Source organism: Callorhinchus milii, unplaced genomic scaffold, assembly GCF_018977255.1.
Source record: "Callorhinchus milii isolate IMCB2004 unplaced genomic scaffold, IMCB_Cmil_1.0 Scaffold316, whole genome shotgun sequence".
In the NCBI taxonomy this organism is placed as follows: Eukaryota; Metazoa; Chordata; class Chondrichthyes; order Chimaeriformes; family Callorhinchidae; genus Callorhinchus; species Callorhinchus milii.
This window is the reverse complement of record NW_024705057.1, coordinates 60,564-80,364: the sequence shown is the minus strand read 5'-3', so window position 1 is coordinate 80,364 and position 19,801 is coordinate 60,564. Positions and strand designations below refer to the sequence as shown.

Sequence of the window (19,801 nt, the reverse complement as noted above, 5' to 3'; positions counted from 1 at the left end):
TCGCAAACAACAACAAGAAAAACATCAAACTGTATAGCGCCCTCCAGGCCCCGGGTTGTCCTAGTTATATACGAGCAGACAGAGAGAAACAAACATAAAAGGTTACATTTGAAAATTTGGTGCAAGTCATGCCAAGCGACTGCAAGAAGGTTGGAAGGCAAACGAGATGGATTTCCGTCATCTCTATCTCAGGAAATTCCTATTTTCTTATGATCTTATGATAGTATCGCAGACAGATGTGAAATAAAGTGAAACGCCGTTAATATCTAATGGTTCCTTCTGATTAAACTGTCAGCGGGAACATTTGCCACGGATCAGAGTTAATCCCGCTATCATTTGAACAGGGACTGAACTCAGGATAAACTTCTCTGTGGAAGTGTGCTTGAAAGCCTAAGGATGAGATATATTTTCAGTGCGGCAGAATGCCATCTGTCCCCCTCAATATCCAGGTGGACTCCCAGGACCAGGGCTTCTCTCTCAGGCGGGTACCAGTTGAGGTCAGAGCTTCATATTCATCGCCAATTCTCAGTCACAATCCAAGCTTCAATCTTTTTCTGAACTGTCACACAACGGGACAGGTATGAGCCCTGAAGTTCTTCATTTGATCATCACCGAGACACACTGGTGCTCAGGCAGCAAGACGAACGTATCAGGACGTCTTAAAAAAGCTGACGGTCATCACATCAATTAAATTTTTCACAGTACGATGCAACAGTATCGCAAATTCTTGAAAGAAAATTGTTTCAAGTTGATTACGAATTTATATTAATATACTGTGTTGCAATTTCGGAGGCCAAATGCTCACGGTATTCATCAACCGGTAGGTCAGAACTAAAGGTGATTTGGGGAAAGATGATCCCTGGCGAGGGGAAAGATATAGTTTTTGGGACAGACTTGGATAAGTTAAACCAGGGTGTCAGACAAAACAACTGCGGAATGGAGATATAGAATGTGTCCAGAATAGCTGACAGAACCATAGTGTTCGCAATGTGAGGTATTTCAAGCATCCTGGTAATGTTGGAGGGTAGTAAGTACCTTCTTGTCTGTGTTGTCCTGTAGCTCAGTGGTTAGAGCACTCGCCTTGCGAGCAAGTCACCTGGGTTCAATTCCAGGCAGGGCGAAACCTTGGGTAAGTTCAGTTACTCCAAGCGCCTAATAATAATCCATCCGAAACGAAACAACAATAAATTGGTCATCTTCAATCCACGACAGTTTGAGGGACGCTGATGTGTGCAAGTGGCTGCCGCGTTTCGACCAAAAGTATACAGTCAATTCGCTTTACAGTCTATTCTGAGAAGCAATTTGAGACGTTGAGAAGACGTGATCAGCGCCATATCAAATGCAAGGATTTCTATTTATTATATTATTATTGTGATATGATTGTGGCAGAGTTAGGGTGCTGGCGAACCTTTGACTGTTGTCACTCCGATGTGTTGTGTACAAGAAAAACATTTTGCAATTAAACAGCTCACCTCACGCAGGGAAGCATTTTCTACCGTCGGACAGTGGTGCAGCACAACTGTGAGACGGGAGGAGAGGAAGATGACTTTAGGCACTGTCGAATAGGAAGCTCTTAAGACGAGACCAAAGGTTGTGGAAAGACGGGCCAAGTTTTGGGGAGAGAGGAAGTTTGTTGCAGGTTTGAGGGCGAAGTGACTCAAAAANGCGGTCAAAGATGGGAATGGGTTTGGGTGGTAAATTGATTACAAATGTAGAAGGGGCCAGGACATGTACTGATTTGGAAAAGAGTTTGAGTATCTTGAAATTTACCCCATCAACGAAAGGGTATCCGATAAAACTCGGCTGTAACTGGCATCTGGAATAAGATCATAAGAACTATGTTCTTGTGATCTTACCCCAGCCAGGTGTAAATTACAGTCAAGCACCTTTAATATCTCAGGGTTTTACTCATTAAACTGTCAGCGAGCAAATTATCAAAGGCTCAGTGTTTGTTCCGCAGTTATTGAAATAAAGCACTAAAGTAGAATTAAATTTCTGTGTGAAAGTGTGCGAAAGTCTAGAGACGAAAAGTGTTATCCGTGTTGAAAAAATGGAACATGTCGCTGTGTAGATGGCTTGCTCCACGGTTCTCTCTCTCTCTGGGGCAAGCGGTTACGAGTTGAGATCAGAGCTTCATATGATCCACGTTTCTCAGTCAGAATTGAGATCTAAATTTCTTCAGGTGAACATCACCACGACACAACTCTGCCCTGGCAGCAAACGGAACCTATCAAGGCGTCTTCAGAAAATGAAGGATACGATATCAATGTACATATATTACTGTTTGTTACAAAATTGTGGAAGCTACATTCTGCAATTCTTCACAAAAAATGGTTTCGCCTTCAACACTAATTTAGATTAACCTACCGTCTTTCAACTTGAGAGTTCAAGATAAAACGCTTGCCATGCTAACTATACCAAGCTGGGGGTGAGAGCTGAATGGGTTGAGAAAGGGAAAGATGAGGATTCTTGGGGAGGGCAAAGAGGTAGTACTTGAAATATATTTTGATAAGTTAAGCCAAGGTATGAGTGAAAACAACATTGGGATGGAGTTACAGAGCGTGTCTTTAATGACTGAAAGTCCCATGTTTTGTTGGGTAATGTAAGGCTGTTGAAGCAGTCTGGCAGTGTTTGTGTGCAGTGTGCATCTTCCGTGTTGGATATCCGGAATTGGCAGTATTAGGGTGGTGGCCAAACTTTGATCCACAGGAGGATGGAAAGCCAGAGCAGGACAGTTGGAAAGTCGGTTAAAGGCTCGTCGAACATTTTGCACAGAGCACAATCCAGCGCACACAACTTGCGATTGGAGGGGTCTAAACTCAGAATGAATCTGCGCAAAGGCGATTTCAGTGAGCGTATAGTGAAGCTGTGGAACAGGATCCCGAGTGACACCGTTGAAGCATAATGTGTTAAAGCATTGAAACACCGATAAGATAAGACAATTTTCTTTTTTGGTAGTAACACTGCGGGATATAGCACATAAGTATTTCGCGACAACTGCGTATGCAACCGGCAGGAATGTGCAAGGCGAACAAGATGGAACTTGAACTTTTTCAGTCTAAATTTCTAATATTCTTATGATCTCCAAACTCATTAGTTACCAAGTTTACGGGAGGAAAGAAGTTGGTGTGATTGCCCAAAACCGGGGAAATAAATGCTTAGCCAAAACATGGAATGTGATTCCGTGGGAAGGCGTGAAATTCACAAATCTGAATTCCCACTATGAAACAAAATGCCCGACACTGAGAGAAACCACTTGTAATGGGGAGGCTTGTGCAGGCAAGTGCAGATCACATGAAGCTCTTAAGAGATATTCTGAATATCTACGCAGAGGACGTTTTGACCGTCATTCAAACATCTTGAGGGAGTTTGGCTCAAAGCATTCGGGTTAATCGAAGCGTAAACATAGGTGTTGCTTTGTTCCGATATCCATCATCATAATCATAACAATAATAATACATTTTGCTATAATATGGTGCTTTACCACGTCTTGTGTATGACACGTCCGTGTATGCCATTAACCGCATGTGTTGACGTGGAGCGGTGGCAGGACAGTGCGGGGAGCAACCTGGGCCTACCTTCTAAGGTACTAAAGCACGAGGCGGCAGGGAGTTCAGCTAGTGGGGTGGGGGTGGGGGCTGTAGGGGGCGTGTGGGGGTGGGGTGGAGCGGGGAAACCGTTGACGTCATAGTTTAGTTTCAGGAGTGTGAGCGCACAACAGCAAAAAAACACTATGAGCCCCCACCCACCACCAGGGCTCGCATCAGGGCCCACCATGGCCCTGCTGGGTTGGCTGCCCCAGCCCCAGCCTATGGTATAATACAATCCACCTGACCGCTCTTTCCCGATCTGCGATTGCGCACTATGACTGTCGCTCTGACGCTCATCCCCACATCCCCTCCCTCCCTCCCACCTCCTCTCTCCCCCAAAACTCTTCACCCTCTGCTTCTCTCCCGCTCTGTCCTCCCCTATCTCCGTCCTTCTCGTCTTCTATGCCCGCTTGACCATCCCACACACTCCCACTGTTCCAGCCTGGGATTCCTCCGCCGGACTAACAGTGGCACTCGGCTTTGGCTGTCCAGCAGCAACAACAACGACTGCCGCATTCCCCACCACACTCACCAGTCACCCCGGACACAGACCCGGGGAGACAACCTCTGCTCCCTTATCCCCGTTTCCCACACCCCTGCCTCACAAACTGGACCCCCCTCCCCTCCCACACAACCTTCTGTCAACCGCTGCCTCCACGTCGGACTACAAAACGTCCGCTCCCTCTATAACGAGGCCCTGTTCATCAACGATCTCATCCTTGATGAGACCGTTGACATCATGGCCATAACGGACACCTGGCTCACCCCAGGCGACACCTCCCCCTCACGGAGGCCACACCACCCGGTTACACCTCCCACCACATCCCTCGCACCAACCACCGTAGCGGTGGTGTAGCCCTTATCTCAAGGTCACCACTTGCCCTATCCCCCTACTCCTCTGGCTCTTTCCCCTCTTTCGAGAACCTCACCTCTCCCACCCCTCCTTCCTATCGCTCTTCATCCTCCTCCCTTACCGGCCCACTAAATCCTCTCCTACCTTCATCTCCGATATTTGACACTTCTTACATCTCTCTGCCTCTGCTCTGATTGCCTGCTCATCCTGGGCGACTTCAACCTGCACTTCACCCCCTCCTGCTCCATCTACTCTGACTTCTCTTCCCTCCTTTCCTCGCTATACCTCTCCCTCCACAGCAACTCCGCCACTCACAGTCACGGCCATCCACTCGACTTGGTGACCACACGGGACCTCAGTGTCTCGGATGTCACTATCACCGACAAGGCCGTCTCCGACCACCACATCATCTCCTTCAAAACCTCCACACCCCTCCCCACCTCCACCAGACTCACCACCATCTTCTACCGCCCCTGGAAGAAGTTACCCACACAATCCTTAACCGCTGCCTTGGAGTCCTCTGAACTCCTCTACCTCTGGCCTTCAACCCTCACTGACCCCTCTTCTCCTCTCATCCTCCTCCACAACACCTCTCCTCCACACTTGACACTCTGCCCCATCACCTCCCGTACTGTCTCCTACTCTCGCTCCTCCCCCTGGTTCACCGCCCACCTCCGCTCACCGAAGTGCCAGTTGCGGGCCGCTGAACGCACCTGGGTCAAATCTGGCCTAACGGTCCACCGACAAATCTGGCTGGACCTCCTCAAAATCTACGCTCCACTCCAGCTTCGGCCAAATCGTCCTTCTACTCCAGGATAATCCTGGAGGCGAAGAACAACCCCAGGCTTCTGTTTTCTACCACATTCCAACTCCTCCGTCCCCCCCGCCACCCACGCAGTCATCTCCTCCAACCTTCACTGCGAGGTGATGCTGGATTTCCTTGAAACCAAAATCAAGGGAATTCGCTCTGCGGTCACTCCCACTCCAACTTCCACCACACCCACCCTCCCTCCCACACTCCGACTCCTAACCATCCTCCCTACATACCTTCGTACCCGTTTCCCCACCCTCTGTCACCAAGCTCATCCTGTCCCTGAAACCCACACCTGCTCCTTGACCCATCCCCACTCCACTCCTTATCTCCAGCTCCACCTCCTTGCCTCACATATCACAGACATCAGTCAACTGTCCCTCTCTTCTGCTCTGTTTCCATTCCTTAAAAACTGCCACATCACTCCCACTTGAAAAACCCTCCCTTGATGCGTCGCAGCTATCAAGCTACCGGCCCATCTCCAACTCCCCTTCCTTTCCAAGGTCCTGGAACGAGTTGTCGCCTCCAGCTGCGCTCTTTTCTCTCCACCATTCATTATTCGAACCCCTTCAGTCGGGTTTCCGTGCTGCCTAGCACAGAAACTGCCCTGGTCAAGGTCACTAATGACATCCTGACCATCTGTGACCAGGGCTCCCTCTGCCTCCTCGTCCTCCACGACCTAACGGCAGCATTCGATACGGTCGACCATGCTATCCTCCTCCACCGCTTGTCCTCCCATCTAAACCTTGAAGGCCCTGTCCTTGAGTGGTTCAGGTCGTACCTCGCCCAACTTCCTTTGGTCTCCACAAAGTTTTTCCTCCGGCACCCGCATTTCTCGTGCTGTCCCAGGGCTCTGTCCTCGGTCCCCTCCTCTCACCTCTATATGCTCCCCTTGGTGACATCATCCGCAACATGGGGTTAACTTCCACATGTATGCGGATGACACCCAACTCTACCTTTCCTCCTCTACCCTCAACTCCACGACCCCCGATGTCCTGACAGCTGCCTGTCCGACATCGAGTCCTTGACGAGAGATAAGTTTCTCCAGCTCAACGTGCGCAAAACTGAGGCCTCCTGATTGGCTCACGTCAGCGCCTCCGCACCTCAGGCGCTGACAGCATCAGCATCCAAGGCTGCACTCTCCACCTCTCAAAGCCAGTCAGGAACCTCGGGGTTCTGTTCGACCCTGAGCTGTCCTTTCTCCCTCATATCCGCGCCACAACTGCCTTCCATCACCTCCGGAATATCGCCAGACTACGGCATACCTCACCCTCACGCTGCTGAAACCTGGTCCACGCCTTTATCACCTCAAGCTGGACTATGGGAACTCTCTCCTCGCCGGCCTTCCCGCACCTCCCTCCACACTGCAGGTCATTCAGAACTCTGCAGCTCGTGTACTGTCCCGCACCAGGCTTCGGACCACATCACTCCACCCTCGCTCACCTCCACTGGCTCCCATCCCCAGAGGATCGAATTCAAGATCCTCACCCTCACCTACAAGGCCATTCACGGCCTTGCTCCCTCCTACCTCTCCGACCTACTATCCCCCTACCTATCCACCCGTACCCTCCGTTCCTCTGGCCCCGGACTTCTCCACATCCCCCGCCCCAATCGCCCTATTATCGGTGGCCTGGCCTTCAGCCTCTCAGCCCCGAGGCTCAGGAACTCTATCCCCCAGTGCCTTCGCCTTGCCTCCTCCCTATCCTCCTTCAAGGCCGGTCTCAAGACCTTTCTCTTTGACCGTGCCCTCAGCTCCCCTCTCGACTCTCTACCCCCTCCTCGCTCCCTCCCTTCCCTCCCCTCACCCTTACCATTTCCTCCCAATGCTCGGGTCCTGACCCAACTGTACAGTGCCTTAGGACGTCCTCCCGACGTGAAAGGCGCTCAATAAATGGAATCTTGTTGTTGTTGTGCAACATTTTTGAGTTGATCTTTTTAGTCTACTAAATTCTAAAGTTAACCCAACACATACTTTAGCTTCCACAAGCCCAGGCTCGGGTCAACCAACGATATGGTATGAGGTGTGATGGTGCATGTCTCTGGAGTGAGTGAGTTATACACACACACACACAAGCACACACACACAATTTAATCGTTTGCATGGGAAGTTTATACATATTTACTGGAATGGAAAAACAATATCTATTTTCACATCATTATGTGTTGCTGTAATTGTATCAACTGTTGGTAGAACTGATCTTGTTTTTCGATTGAATCTTGATCCTATGGAGCAACTCAACAAGAAAAAGTTGCATTTACACAGCGTCCTTCAAGCGGGATAGTGTCACAGGGCTCTTTATTGTGGTTGAGTCTGACCGCTAGTCTTGAGGATAGGGACTGAGGTTGTGATCGTAAGTATGATGAAAAGCGGAATATCGAGGCGGGAATTGAAGGTGGGAAAAGAGATTACAAGATAATGCCATTGGTGAAGAGAAATCTAAAATTGCGCGGCTCGGTGGCTGAAAACACGATCACTGATGGTGGAACGGATAGTACGAGAGACAAACAGGAGGACGGAGCCATCTGGCCAGAGTAGTGGAGTTGGGGACGATGCGGTAAGCAGGAAGGAGAGGTTTGGGTGTGCGCACGAAGCGGTTTCAAAATGAGTGAGAGGATCTTGAAATCTAGGTCACAGCGCTGTGCAGAACTGAACCCGTGTTGTTTCCTTCTCCAGGCCCAGTCGACCTGTTATCCTCTCGCTGCTCCACTTTATTGAACACCATCCCCATCCGGGCGATTTCAAGATCCTTTTTCGCCATATCTAGTTCAACTGGGTCTGGCCCCCATCCTACACGGGCACCTCCTGCAACTACAGCAGTCTTGTAGCAACCTACCTGAGGATCAGTCATGTGGAGATTTTTCTTTGCGATTGAGGATATTCCAGGGAAGGCGATGTAGTAACCATGGTTCCTAATTTTGCCAATGTTCGGTTACTGACGTCAAGCAACCCCACCCCCATCAAGCAAACGCATATATCACTCATCTCCTGCCATGTCATGGAGCTATACTTCTAAATAATGAGAAGAGAGACAATTATTGACACAGGCTGCTTATTAAGAAATGCTGGTGTTGCTACAAATTGTATTGTACCATTAATTTCAGGTGGACGGACTAAGGCACTGGACAGTCAGGGGTTTTGGACCCCAGCTGGTGTTGGGAACCGGAGAGTTGAGTGCAATGACGTTAGGGCTATGAGGATGGCACGTTTAGTCAAAAAATTAAGTTATGAGACGCGTCTTCATGACTGCGAGGCAAAGGGAATGTGCGATGGAGATTGAAATGGTGGGGTAGAAAGGCTGAAGGTCCATTCGCTGATGGGTGACATGGAGCAGCACAATTTGCTTCCGCGCTGCTCTATTCTTATCTTTCATCTCTACACTTTCCTCCTTCCTTCTCTACTTTCTCAAGGAATGTGTCTTTGAATGCGCCCACTGAGGGTGGGAGGTTAGCGGGTTCCCCTTGGAGCAGAACAGGCCACAAGGTGACATGATTGGCAGAAAGCAGACAGCTCCACAGAACAGCTTCTTCTATTGCTGATACACAACAAATCAGGAGGAGCTGAGAAACACTTGCACAAAAGGTGACATACAGTTTGTTTCCAGTAAGTCATTAAACAGCTTGTAAAATAAATGCAAGATCGAAAGGATCAGTTCTAATGAAATAATCATAAACTTGTATTGCTCTCCCTAACTTGTTATCAAAGATACCTGACCTACACTCAAGAAAATTGTCACCAGGTAAATCATACATTATAAAATTTCCCCTGATGGCTGTTATGTATTTAAGGAATATCATTATTTCCTGTATGTTGCCGTGTGTTCAAACAAAAAATAAATCTGCTGTAGTCCTTTTCTAAACTGTATAACATCCCGCAGCAATTTTAGTGAAATTCTTAGTCTCTAGTCCTGGTTGCTGATCCACGAGGGTCCGCAGTATTCCAAGTCACTCACTGCTGATGACAGTATAGTCCGGCGTGGCTCATCGGCAGGACTTTGGAAGGGCCGACCAGTCACCGGGTACACAGAGACAGAGAGAGAGAGACACACAGACACAGGCAGGGATACCGAGACACATACAGGCATAGAGTGAAATATACACAGAGATAAAGAGACACACAGGCAGAGAGAAGAACACACAGAACTAGAGCGACACACACAAACAGCTAGAGACTCACGCAGTCAAAGAAAGATAAACACAAGTGCAGATACAGAGCCACACAGAGAGAGAGAGAATCATGCACATATACAGAAACACACACAGGCCGAGAGAGACGCACACGTAGGCAGAGAGAGAAAGAATGATAAATAACAAATTAAATATTTAGAGCGCCTTTCATGCGGGAGGACGTTCTAAAGCACTGACCATGTGGTGGCATCATCCGCAGACATGGGGTTAACTTCCACATGTATGCGGATGGCACCCACCACTATCTTTCATCCTCTGCCCTCAACTCAACGACCCCCGATGTCCTGACAGCTGTCTGTCCGACATCGAGTCCTGACATCTTACGTCAGGCGTCGGGGCCCGAGCCTGGGGTAAGAGTGATGTTGCGATGAGGCAGAGAGTTGGGAGTGAGATCAAAGCCACGGTCAAAGAAAAGGGACTTGAACCCTTGAATGAGTCAAGGAAGAAGGGAGGCGAAAGAATTATCAGATGGAGTTCCATAATCACACACAGATACAGAGGCACACACAGACACGCAGCGTGAGGGACACACACAAACACAGATATAGAGTCACACAGACACAGAGACACACAGACTCAGTCTGACACGGTGCTGAGGTCAAAGATTAATGTCATTGATTCCCTGTTACTACTTGGTGCTGATCTCTGTGTCTAGGTGATGATGGGGCTGGAATCTGCCCTCAAATTATCTACTGACCTTATCACACTCTGAGCTACTGATCTCCTGGTTCAGCCCCAACCCGGTCACAAAAGCTGCTGTGTGAATTTCCGTCTGTCTCATTCAAACACCCCATCAGTCCCTCAGCGCTCCCGCCTTACGGCCCCTTACCCCACGCCCCGCTTGCCCCCTCTATACAGTCTCTTACTCCCACCCCACATTTCTCCCCCTAATGCCCTGCACAACAGCAAAAGGAATTTCTGCCCCAAATCCAGTCTTTAAAGCTGCTGTTTGGCTGTCCGTCTGTCTCCATCCTGAGCACCACCACCTCTCCCCTCGCTCCCCCCCAAACCCTCAGTCAGCCCCTCTAAACGCCACCCCGCCTCCGTCGCTTCCACTAACCTTCTCTCGAACACCCTGACCTTCTGTGGCCCCTTCCACCCTCCCTCTCGTCCCGAGACGATGACAGAGTGGGCGGAGCAGAAAGAGGGGGAACGAGGTGGAGTTTTTCGCCCCGAGGCTCTGGAACTCCCTTCCTCACTGCCTCCGACTCGACCCTCTCTTCCCATTTTCAGGGCCCTGCTGGAGACCTTTATTCTCGACCTCGCATTTGGTCCCTCCCCACCCCACGCCCCTTGGCTCGGCCCCGGGATCCGTCACTGTGAAATGCTCTGAGACGCCGTCCAGCGTGGAGGACGCTGTGTAAATGCAAGTTGTTGTTGTTGTTGTTTCCCTCCCGCGGCCTCCGGCGCCCGCCTTCTGTCACCGAAATCCTCGGCCCTCGTTGCTCGCCACTCCAACTCGGTTATCTTGGGATCACCGACCGTCCCCGCCGCTCACCGGCTCGCGGTTTGAGCTCCGACTTCTCTCACATGACGGCACTGACTGATATCCGGTCGCCTTTACCAAGATGGCCGCCGGCAGACTGCGCTCGTCAAACTCATGACGTCACTGACCGGCTCTCATAGCCTTTAACAAGATGGCCACCACCACCTGACCCCCGCCCCCAACAACACACCACCATCCCCCAACACACACTCACACCGGTCCCGTTTACCAAGATGGCCACCACCACCTGACCCCCGCCCCCACCAACACACCACATCCCCCCATCGCCCGCAACACAAACACACACCGGCCCCCTTTACCAAGATGGCCACAAGCACGTGACCCCCCGCCACCTCCACCACACAACCCGCCACCACACCTCCCAAAAAACACACACACAACGGCCGCCTTCACCAAGATAGTCACCACCAGCTTAACCCCGCTCCCAGCAACACACCACACCCCCACACACCCTAACACACACACACTCCGGCCCCCTTTATAAAGATGGCCACCACCACCTGACAGCCGCCCCCACCACCACACCACCCCCCCACACACCCCAACACACACACACTCCGGCCCCCTTTACCAAGATGGCCACCACCACCTGACAACCGCCCCCAACAACACACCACCCCCCCACACACCCCAACACGCACACATACCGGCCCCCTTTACCAAGATGACCGCCAATGCCCTTCATTAACTCACAGGGTCACTCACTCCTTTACTGTCTCTCTCTCACTCACTCTTTCTGGCTACAATGGAAAGCAAGTGTTTGCGTGTGTGTGCGAGGGACACAAAGAGAGAGAGAGAGAGCGAGAGCAAGTCAGAGAGTGAGAGAGAGTTAAAGAGTGTGAGAAAAATAATGTGAGAGGGTGTGTGTGTGAGAGAGTGAGTGATAGAGAGAATTTCAGAGAGAGGGAGAGATTGTGAGAGAGCGAGTGTGAGTGAAAGAGATATAGAGAATTTGAAAGAGAGAGAGAGAGAGAGAGAGTTTGAGAGAGACAGCAACAACACGACCTGGAGTAGAGGCCTCTCATGTCGGCAGGACATCCCCGGCCGTTGGACAGACAGAAATTCGGAGTTTGTCCGCAGTTTTTCAACAATAAGAAACTGTATTTATTCTCCTCCTTCACGGAGGATCGGGACTCAGAGTTTCTCCGCAGTGTTGGCTTATAATTGACGAATCCATTTTCATTCCTTTCCATGTGTTTATGTCAATAAACTGTTTCGCATTGAATCCCATGACACTAATTTTGTTGCTCAGTCCCTGTTTCCGGTTATCACCATCTAATGCTGGAGAGCGGTCAGACATAGGCAGCAATTCACTGCTTCTCCATCTCTCCTCGTGGCTGTTGTGGATTTGAGGAAAATATTCATTTGTTGTGATTTACTCTGGGTTTATATTAGAAATAAAAATCTGCACTACCACGTTACTTTCACCATAAGGCGGTGCTGCAGTGTGTAGATGCCCACAATGTTCTCACAATTAATAATAATAATAATCCTGGCATTTGATATTGCGCTGTTCACGTCTTTAAAACGCCTCAAAGCGCTTGTTTAGTCAAATCCCTTCTCCGCCTTGATGTGAAGTGAAAAGTAGCACCTGCAGTTTTTATTTTTATTGTTGCTGATATTATAATAATTATTATTATTGTTGTTGTCATAGTTGTTCTTGTTGTTACAGTGGTGTGGTTTCTGTATTGAGAGGGATATGTGTGTGAGAGAAGGAGGGCGAGAGAGAGAGAGAGAAAGCGACAGTGGGAGATTGAGAGTGTGTGCGCGTGTGTGAGAGACAGAGAGAGAAAGAGAGAGACAGACAGAGAAAAAGAGAGGGAGAGTGAGACAGAGAGAGCGAGAGACAATGGATCCCGAGAAAGGCATCTGCCTTGGGTCCAGTGTGCAAGGTGTAATAATTATTGGGTAACGACACAGATTATAAAAGGTTCAGCTGGTGCCCATCATAGCCAAACACAGGTCATGGCTGAGGATTTCCTCCTCATTAATCTGTCACCCGACAGATCCTCAGTGGATCACAGTTTTTGTCGGCATAATTCAAACCGGGACTGAAGAAAGGAAAAAGTTTCTCAGTGAAAGTCTGGGTGAAAGTGTGGAGATGAGACATGTTCTCAGCGTTGTAAAATATCACCTGTCCCCCCTCATAGTCCAGGTAAACTCCCAGCTTCCCGGGTCTCTCTCTCAACGGCAGGCGAGTGGGAGTTGAGGTCAGAGCTTTGTATTCATTTCCGTTATTCAGACACAAAGCCCAGAATCCATCGTCTGGTGACGCTGTGATATTTCCTTTCCTTTTGACGGACTCTCTGGCCAATCCCATTGTCCACTCAGTCTTGTGGGCCACCAGCACCTCCCAGTAATGTCTCCCTGATGTGAAGCCCTCAGACCCCAGGACACTGAAATATTTACTGAACATCTTCGGGGATTCAGAGATCTTCTGCCATGTGTCTCCGGTTCTCACGCTGGTCAGGTCCTCAGACAGGATGAGGTCGGGATGGGCTGTTTCAGGATCCAGAGTCAGAGAAGCTGGAGCTGAGAGAGAGTAACAGCACAAGGTGGAGTGAGGGGACGTCTGGGAGCTCAGACTGTGTTTCCACACCTCTACACCTGGGAACACAATCGAGCTCAGAGGGTCACAGTCTGTGTAAGGGTATGTGTGTGAGGAGAGTATGTGAGGGGTGTGTGAGAGGTCTTGTTGAGAGGAGTGTGTGTGGCGAGTGTGTGAATGTTTGTGTGTGGAGTGTATGTGAGTGGTGTTTCACAGATGCATGTTTGTGGTGGTGGTGGGTGAGGCTTGTGGGTGACTGGTATGTGTGAGTTGCTTGTGTGAAAGATGTGTTTGAGGGTCTGTGGATGATAGATATGTGTGCAATAGGTGCATGCGAGGTGTGTGTTTTAGGCGGTGTGATTGGAGTGTATGAGAGTAGCGTTTGTGCGAGAGAGGTGTGCGTGTGATGTATTTTTGAGGGTTATGTGTATAATTGGTGTATTTGAAAGTTGCGCGTGTGAGGGGCGTTTGTAAGAGGTGTATGTGAGTGAGGTGTCTGAGAGAGGTGTGCAATGTAAGCAGTGTGTATGTGTGAGGTGTGTACTTGAGGGGTGCTTGTGTTGTGTGATTGAGTGGTTTGATATGTCATCGTGCGAGGCTGAGTTGCCTGTGGCCAAGTACAAATTGCCTTGTTAAAACAAAAATAATTGGTTACTTCAATCCACGATTGTTTGTGGGACCGTTTGTGGACGCTGCTCTGAGCAGTTGGCTGCCGCGTTTCATCCATAAAATATACAGTCAATTCACTTTACAGTATATTCTGAGAAGCGCTTTGAGACGCCGAGAAGAAGTGAAAAGCGCAATATGAAACGCAAGAATTATTACTATTGTTGTGTGAGAGGTTTGTGTGAGGTGTGTGTTTGAGGAGTCTGATGAGTTGTGTGCGTGGTTGACAGTATGAGTTGTGTGTCACAGATGTGTGTGTGATGAGTTAGGTGTGTGTAAGAAGTGAGTGTTTGAGGGGTGTGAGGGGTGTATGTGTGTGAGAGAAGTATGTGTGAGGGTGTGTTTGTGAGGTGTGTGTGTAAGTGGTGTGTGTGAGCTGTGTACCTGAGATTTGCTGTGTGTGTGCATGTGTGAGTTGTGAGCGAGGCGAGTGTGTGAGGGTTGTGTCTGCGACATGTGTCTGGGTTGGATGTGTGTGAGTTGCGTGAGTGAGGGTTGTGTTAGTGAATGTTGTGTGTTTGTTGTTTGTGTTTTTGAAAGGGTTGTGAGTGTGAGAGGTTTGTGTGTGAGTGTGAGGGTGTTGTGTTTGTGCTGTGTGTGTGTGTCTGTGTCTGAGGGAGAGTGTGGTTAAGTTTCGGCGAATATAATGCTGTTGACACGGCTTCAGGGTGTGAATGGAAGACATTTACCTGGGCTGATGCCGTGTATCATCAATCTCCATGTTGTGTACTGTAGAGGCCCATTGTATATCCCCACAGGCAGCTCAGCCTCACACACTGACAGATCAAATCCCTCGTCACTGACCCTGAAATAAACGATGGTCACATTACAAAGTGAAACTGCACCTTGTGGTTGGTTTCTGGATTGAATTTTGGGATATTTGGCAAATAATAATAAAAATCCTTGCACTTGATATAGCGCTTTCCATGTCCCACAGCGCTTCACAGAACACACTGTAAAGTGAATTGACTGTATATTTGTGGGCGAACGCGGCAGCCAATTGCGCACAGCAATGTCCCACAAACAATCGTAGATTGAAAATGACCATTTTTTTTTTTTTGGAGGATTATTATTAGGCGTGTGGAGTAAGGAAACTTGCCCAAGGTTTCGCCCTGCCTGTAATTGAACTCAGGTCTCTCACTTGTAAAGCGATTGCTCTAACCACTGCACGATAAAAGACAAGGTAAAGTACTGCACGATAAAAGACAAGGTAAAGATAATTTCATACCTTCTGTTGCCAGCAGCTTCCTCCTAATGAAATCAAACATATATAGATGTCAGCTCACGCTGAGACAACTAGAGCAACAACAAATTTCATGTGCACAGAGTCTCTCACATCCCAGTTTTAATCAATGATCTCTTTTGCAATCACAATTATGTTGTCTGCTACAAACTGTGTGTAACTGTGACTGAACTAACATAACATAACAAAATATAATGTGTAGGAGCAGGAGTAGGCCATTCGACCCTTCCAGCCTGCCCCGCTATTCAATCATGGCTGATCTTCTAATCTAACTCCAGCTAGTAACCTGAACCTGCCGTATCCCCATATCCTTTAATCCCTTTAGTAATATGAAATCTATATATCACAGTCTTGAATAAGTTCTAGGACTGAGCGTCAACAGCCCTTTGGGGTAGTGACTTAGGTACATTCACCACACTTTGAGTGATGAAACTCTTCCTCAACTTAGTGCGAAAGAGATGGCCTCTGATTTAAAGTTTGTGATCCCTGGATTTAGTTTCGCCAAAAAGGGAAACAATCTCCCACTATCTACTCTATCATGCCCTTTGATGATCTTACAGTTTTCTATAAGAACCCTTCTGGTTCTTCTATATTCCAGAGAATATGGGCCCAAATTGGTCAGCCTATCCTCGTAACTCATCTCCTTCATCCCTGGCGCTAACCTAATAAATCTACGCTGCACCCACTCCAAGGGAAGTACGTCCTTTCTTAAATGAGGAGAACAAAGCTGGTCACAGTATTCCAGGTGTGCTCTCACCAGCCCCTATAGTGTTGCAGCAAGACTTCACTACTCTTATCCTCTAATCCTTTCATAACGAACGCTGACATAGCGTTCGCCTTCCTAATTGCTTTCAGCACCTGCAGACTAACTGTCTGTGATTGATATACAAGGAAAACCCAAGTCCCTCAGGACACTAACACTTTCCAATCTCACCCGATCTGAAAAATAAGCTGCTCTACTGATTTTGCTACCGAGGTGGATGACTTCGCACTTCCCTACGTTATACTTCATCTACCTTCCCTATCACCTAACCGATCTATGTCTCGCTGCATTTTTTTAATATTCTCCTCTGTTTTGACACTTCCTCTTAGTTTTGTGTCATCTGCGAATTTATATTGTGTTCCCCTAAATATCGCACTCCCACATGCTTAATCAACGATTCTAAATTTTATCCTATCGCTGATGTGAGACTAACTGGCCTACAGTTCCACAATACATTGTAATGCAGAACTACAATATAATGTCATCTCTTTACCTGCAGGAAGGTGAGAGTGTCTTTTCCCATCTGCGTCTGTAAGTCGGAGATTTCTTGTTGAACAGAATCTAATTTGCCCTGAATCTCTCGCAGATTTGTCTCCATTCGTTTTAAAATCTCCTGCTCTCGCTGTCTGAGATCTTGCATCACTCGCTGCTCTCTGTCAGTCAGGCTCTGGTGCATCTTAGCAAACTCAGCCGTGACGTGTGTCTGTAGATGGTTCACCTGTTCCTGCAAATGGAGAACATCCAACCATTACACACAGGAACCAGAGACCCTGGGACATCACACCGTGTACACACAGTAACCAGAGACACTGAGACATCACAACGTGTACACACAGTAACCAGAGACACTGAGACATCATACCGTGTACGCGCAGTAACCAGTTACACTGAGACATCACACCGTATACACACAGTACAGACACATGAGATATCACAGTGTACCACGGTAACCAGAGATACAGAGACATCACACAGTGTACATACCGTGACCAGATACAAATTGACAACCCAGCCTTCAGCCCCGACACAACTCACCTTAACTTTTGAAATATTTTCTCTCTGTTTAGCTTCGGTTTGTAGAGCAGTTTCCTTCCTCTGTGTGAGAGAAGCTAAGGAGGATTTCACTTGATCCTGGAATAAACGCAAAGAAGGAAAGATTGAGGTGAATACATGACGGGGCAATAGAATGAATCCCTCGTGAGGGCATCATTACCTTGTAGATTTCAGCAGCTTCGTCAATGGGCAGGAAGCTGTGACCTCGGTGTTTTTTCACATCTCCGCAAATGGAACAGATCAATTTCTTGTCAGTTTCACAGAACAGCTTCAGTTCCTCCGGGTGTTTCTCACACTGACGTTTAACCGCTGTCTGTGTCGCGTTCAGACTGAATTCTCGAGCTTTGTCCACCATTTTGGCCAAGGACCGATTTATCGTGGGGTTCTTCTGAGCAATAACTTGGCAATATTCCGCACAGCAGGTTTCCCCTGCTTTTCCCAGCTCCGGGTGATACAGTAGCGACAAAATATGTGGCCACAATCGAGGCAAACAGGATCCTTAAAGAATTCCAGACAAATGGCGCAGTTTAGCTCCTCTTTCAGACGCTGGACGTGATGTCCAGACGCTCTCATCACCCGGAGTCTTTCTGTTCCAAACTGCTTCAGTCTCAGTGTATCTGTGCTGTGTGTGTCCCGCCCTGTGACAGAGTTCATTTCAATCTGATTCACATGGCTTCACGTCTGGAGCCAGGATTGTGAGTAACGCCCAGGATATTGACCAAAGAAATGTTTGCTGTTGAAATGGACCAAAGTTCACCAAAGACGAGTTCCAATGTCGGCGAGGAGCAAGAGGGAGTAGATTAGAATCCCAGTGAACATGGAACAAGGAATAGAAACAGACAGCAATAATCCTGATCCCTCTCCTAAACACTAGGACATTCCCTGTCAAGTAGGGGCCTCCTGGGCATTTCTATCCTGATTAATAACTTCTGATTAATCAAAACTTTTAGAAGATTTCCCCATTCCCACATCTACCTCAACGATCCCTGTTTATTACCCCTCTCACCTCACAATCTCTCCACTCAGCCCACAAACTCCCGTCACACAATCTCGCCCCTCCCCCCACACAATCTCTCTCCTCCCCCCATGCAATTTCCCCTCAGAGAATCTCCCCCATCCCCACACACAATCTTCCATCACCCCACACAATTTCCTCACTCACCTCACAATCTCCCCTCGCCCCACACAATCTCCCATTCCCCCACACAATATCCCCTTCCCCCAGAATATCTGCCCTGCCGCCACGCGACACACATCCTACTCCTTCCGCAATAAAGCAGGATCCACAAAAATATTTTAACAAAATGATAATTTTGATTTACACTCGCAGTTCTATCCTTCAATTGTCTCTTTTCCCTTCACCAGTCCCACACCCTCCCAACCCCCACACCACACTTTCTAACTCTCTGTCACTTGCTTCCTACAAAAAAANGCTTAACTGGTCCCAAGGTGACATGTTTGGCATAAACCAGGCAGCTCTACAGAACAGCTTATCCTATTCTTGATACACAATAAATCTGGACGGGCTGAGAAACTCTGACAAAACAGGCGTGAAAACAGACCACAACTGGTTTCTAGTAAGTCACTAAACAGCTTGTAAATGTGTTGCATTTGTTTGACTCTCCAGACCAGCGTCAACCAGTCATCACAACCCAGCTCAGTTCAACTGACCACCATCCCCAGCTGGGCCTCTTCAGGATACTTGTCAACATTTAAAGATCTCCTAGTTTGGCCCCATCCCTACCTCAGGTCCTCCTCCACCCTTCCATGCCTGGCAACCACTAACCTGAGCGTCAGTCATGTGCAGCTTTGCTTGTGGGAATGAAGATATTGCAGAGAAGGTGAGGGTTTAACCAGAGGCTCTCAGTGCAGGAAAGTTATGTCACCGACAGCAAGCTACCCCCAAAACCCATCCCCTCTCCAGCCATATCAATGCAAATAATACGGAGAAGAGAGACCATTACTGACTCAGGCAGTTTATTTTGCAATGCTGTTGACACAAAAAAATACATAGAACCGGTGCCTTTCATGTCAGGAGGACGTTCCAAGCCACTGAACAGTCCGGGATTTGGACACGAACTGATGGTGGGATCAGGAGGGATTGAGGGCAGTGAGCGTAGGGTTAGGAAGTTGGCCGAAAGCAAGTTTGTTCGAAGAGGAGTGTATTGAGCTAGGTCTTGAAGTAGTCAAGGAAACGAACGATGTGAAGTGATTGTGTGATAGATTTGCAGATAGTGGGGGTAGAGACGATGAAGTTTCAATTGTCGGTGGTGGGCTGTACCGGGTGGGGGACACGGAGAAGCTCAGTTTGCTCCCAGCTCCTGTATTCTTATCTTCTAATCCTTCACTTTCCTCCCTCCCTCTCGACTGTAACAAGCAATTTGTCTTTGAATGTGCCTTTGCCCAATGAGGGTGCGAGGTAAGCGGGTTCTGCTTGAAGCTGAACTGGTCCCAAGGTGACATGTTTGGCATAAACCGGGCAACTCCACAGAACAGCATCTCCTATTGCTGGTACATAATAAATAAGGACGAGCTGAGAGACACTGCCACAGCAATGATATATCAGACCACACCGTATTTCC

The 19,801-nt window shown here is 48.4% G+C and overlaps 1 protein-coding gene and 1 long non-coding RNA gene across 2 annotated transcripts; both read right to left on the bottom strand.

Annotated features, from left to right (window-relative positions):
• Window positions 1–12,744: 12,744 nt before the first annotated feature.
• LOC103173332 (zinc-binding protein A33-like) lies at window positions 12,745–17,225 on the bottom strand. The gene is made up of 5 exons (XM_042346128.1): window positions 17,202–17,225; window positions 16,660–16,890; window positions 15,389–15,411; window positions 14,850–14,965; window positions 12,745–13,478 (listed from the first exon to the last, which is right to left on the bottom strand). Exons 2-5 carry the CDS (start codon window positions 16,840–16,842, stop codon window positions 12,934–12,936), a joined length of 867 nt encoding a protein of 288 aa, XP_042202062.1. The 5' UTR covers window positions 16,843–16,890; window positions 17,202–17,225; the 3' UTR covers window positions 12,745–12,933.
• Window positions 17,226–17,266: 41 nt separating this feature from the next.
• LOC121852008 lies at window positions 17,267–17,993 on the bottom strand. The gene is made up of 2 exons (XR_006086025.1): window positions 17,380–17,993; window positions 17,267–17,297 (listed from the first exon to the last, which is right to left on the bottom strand). It is a non-coding gene; the product is annotated as an uncharacterized LOC121852008 (long non-coding RNA).
• Window positions 17,994–19,801: the final 1,808 nt, after the last annotated feature.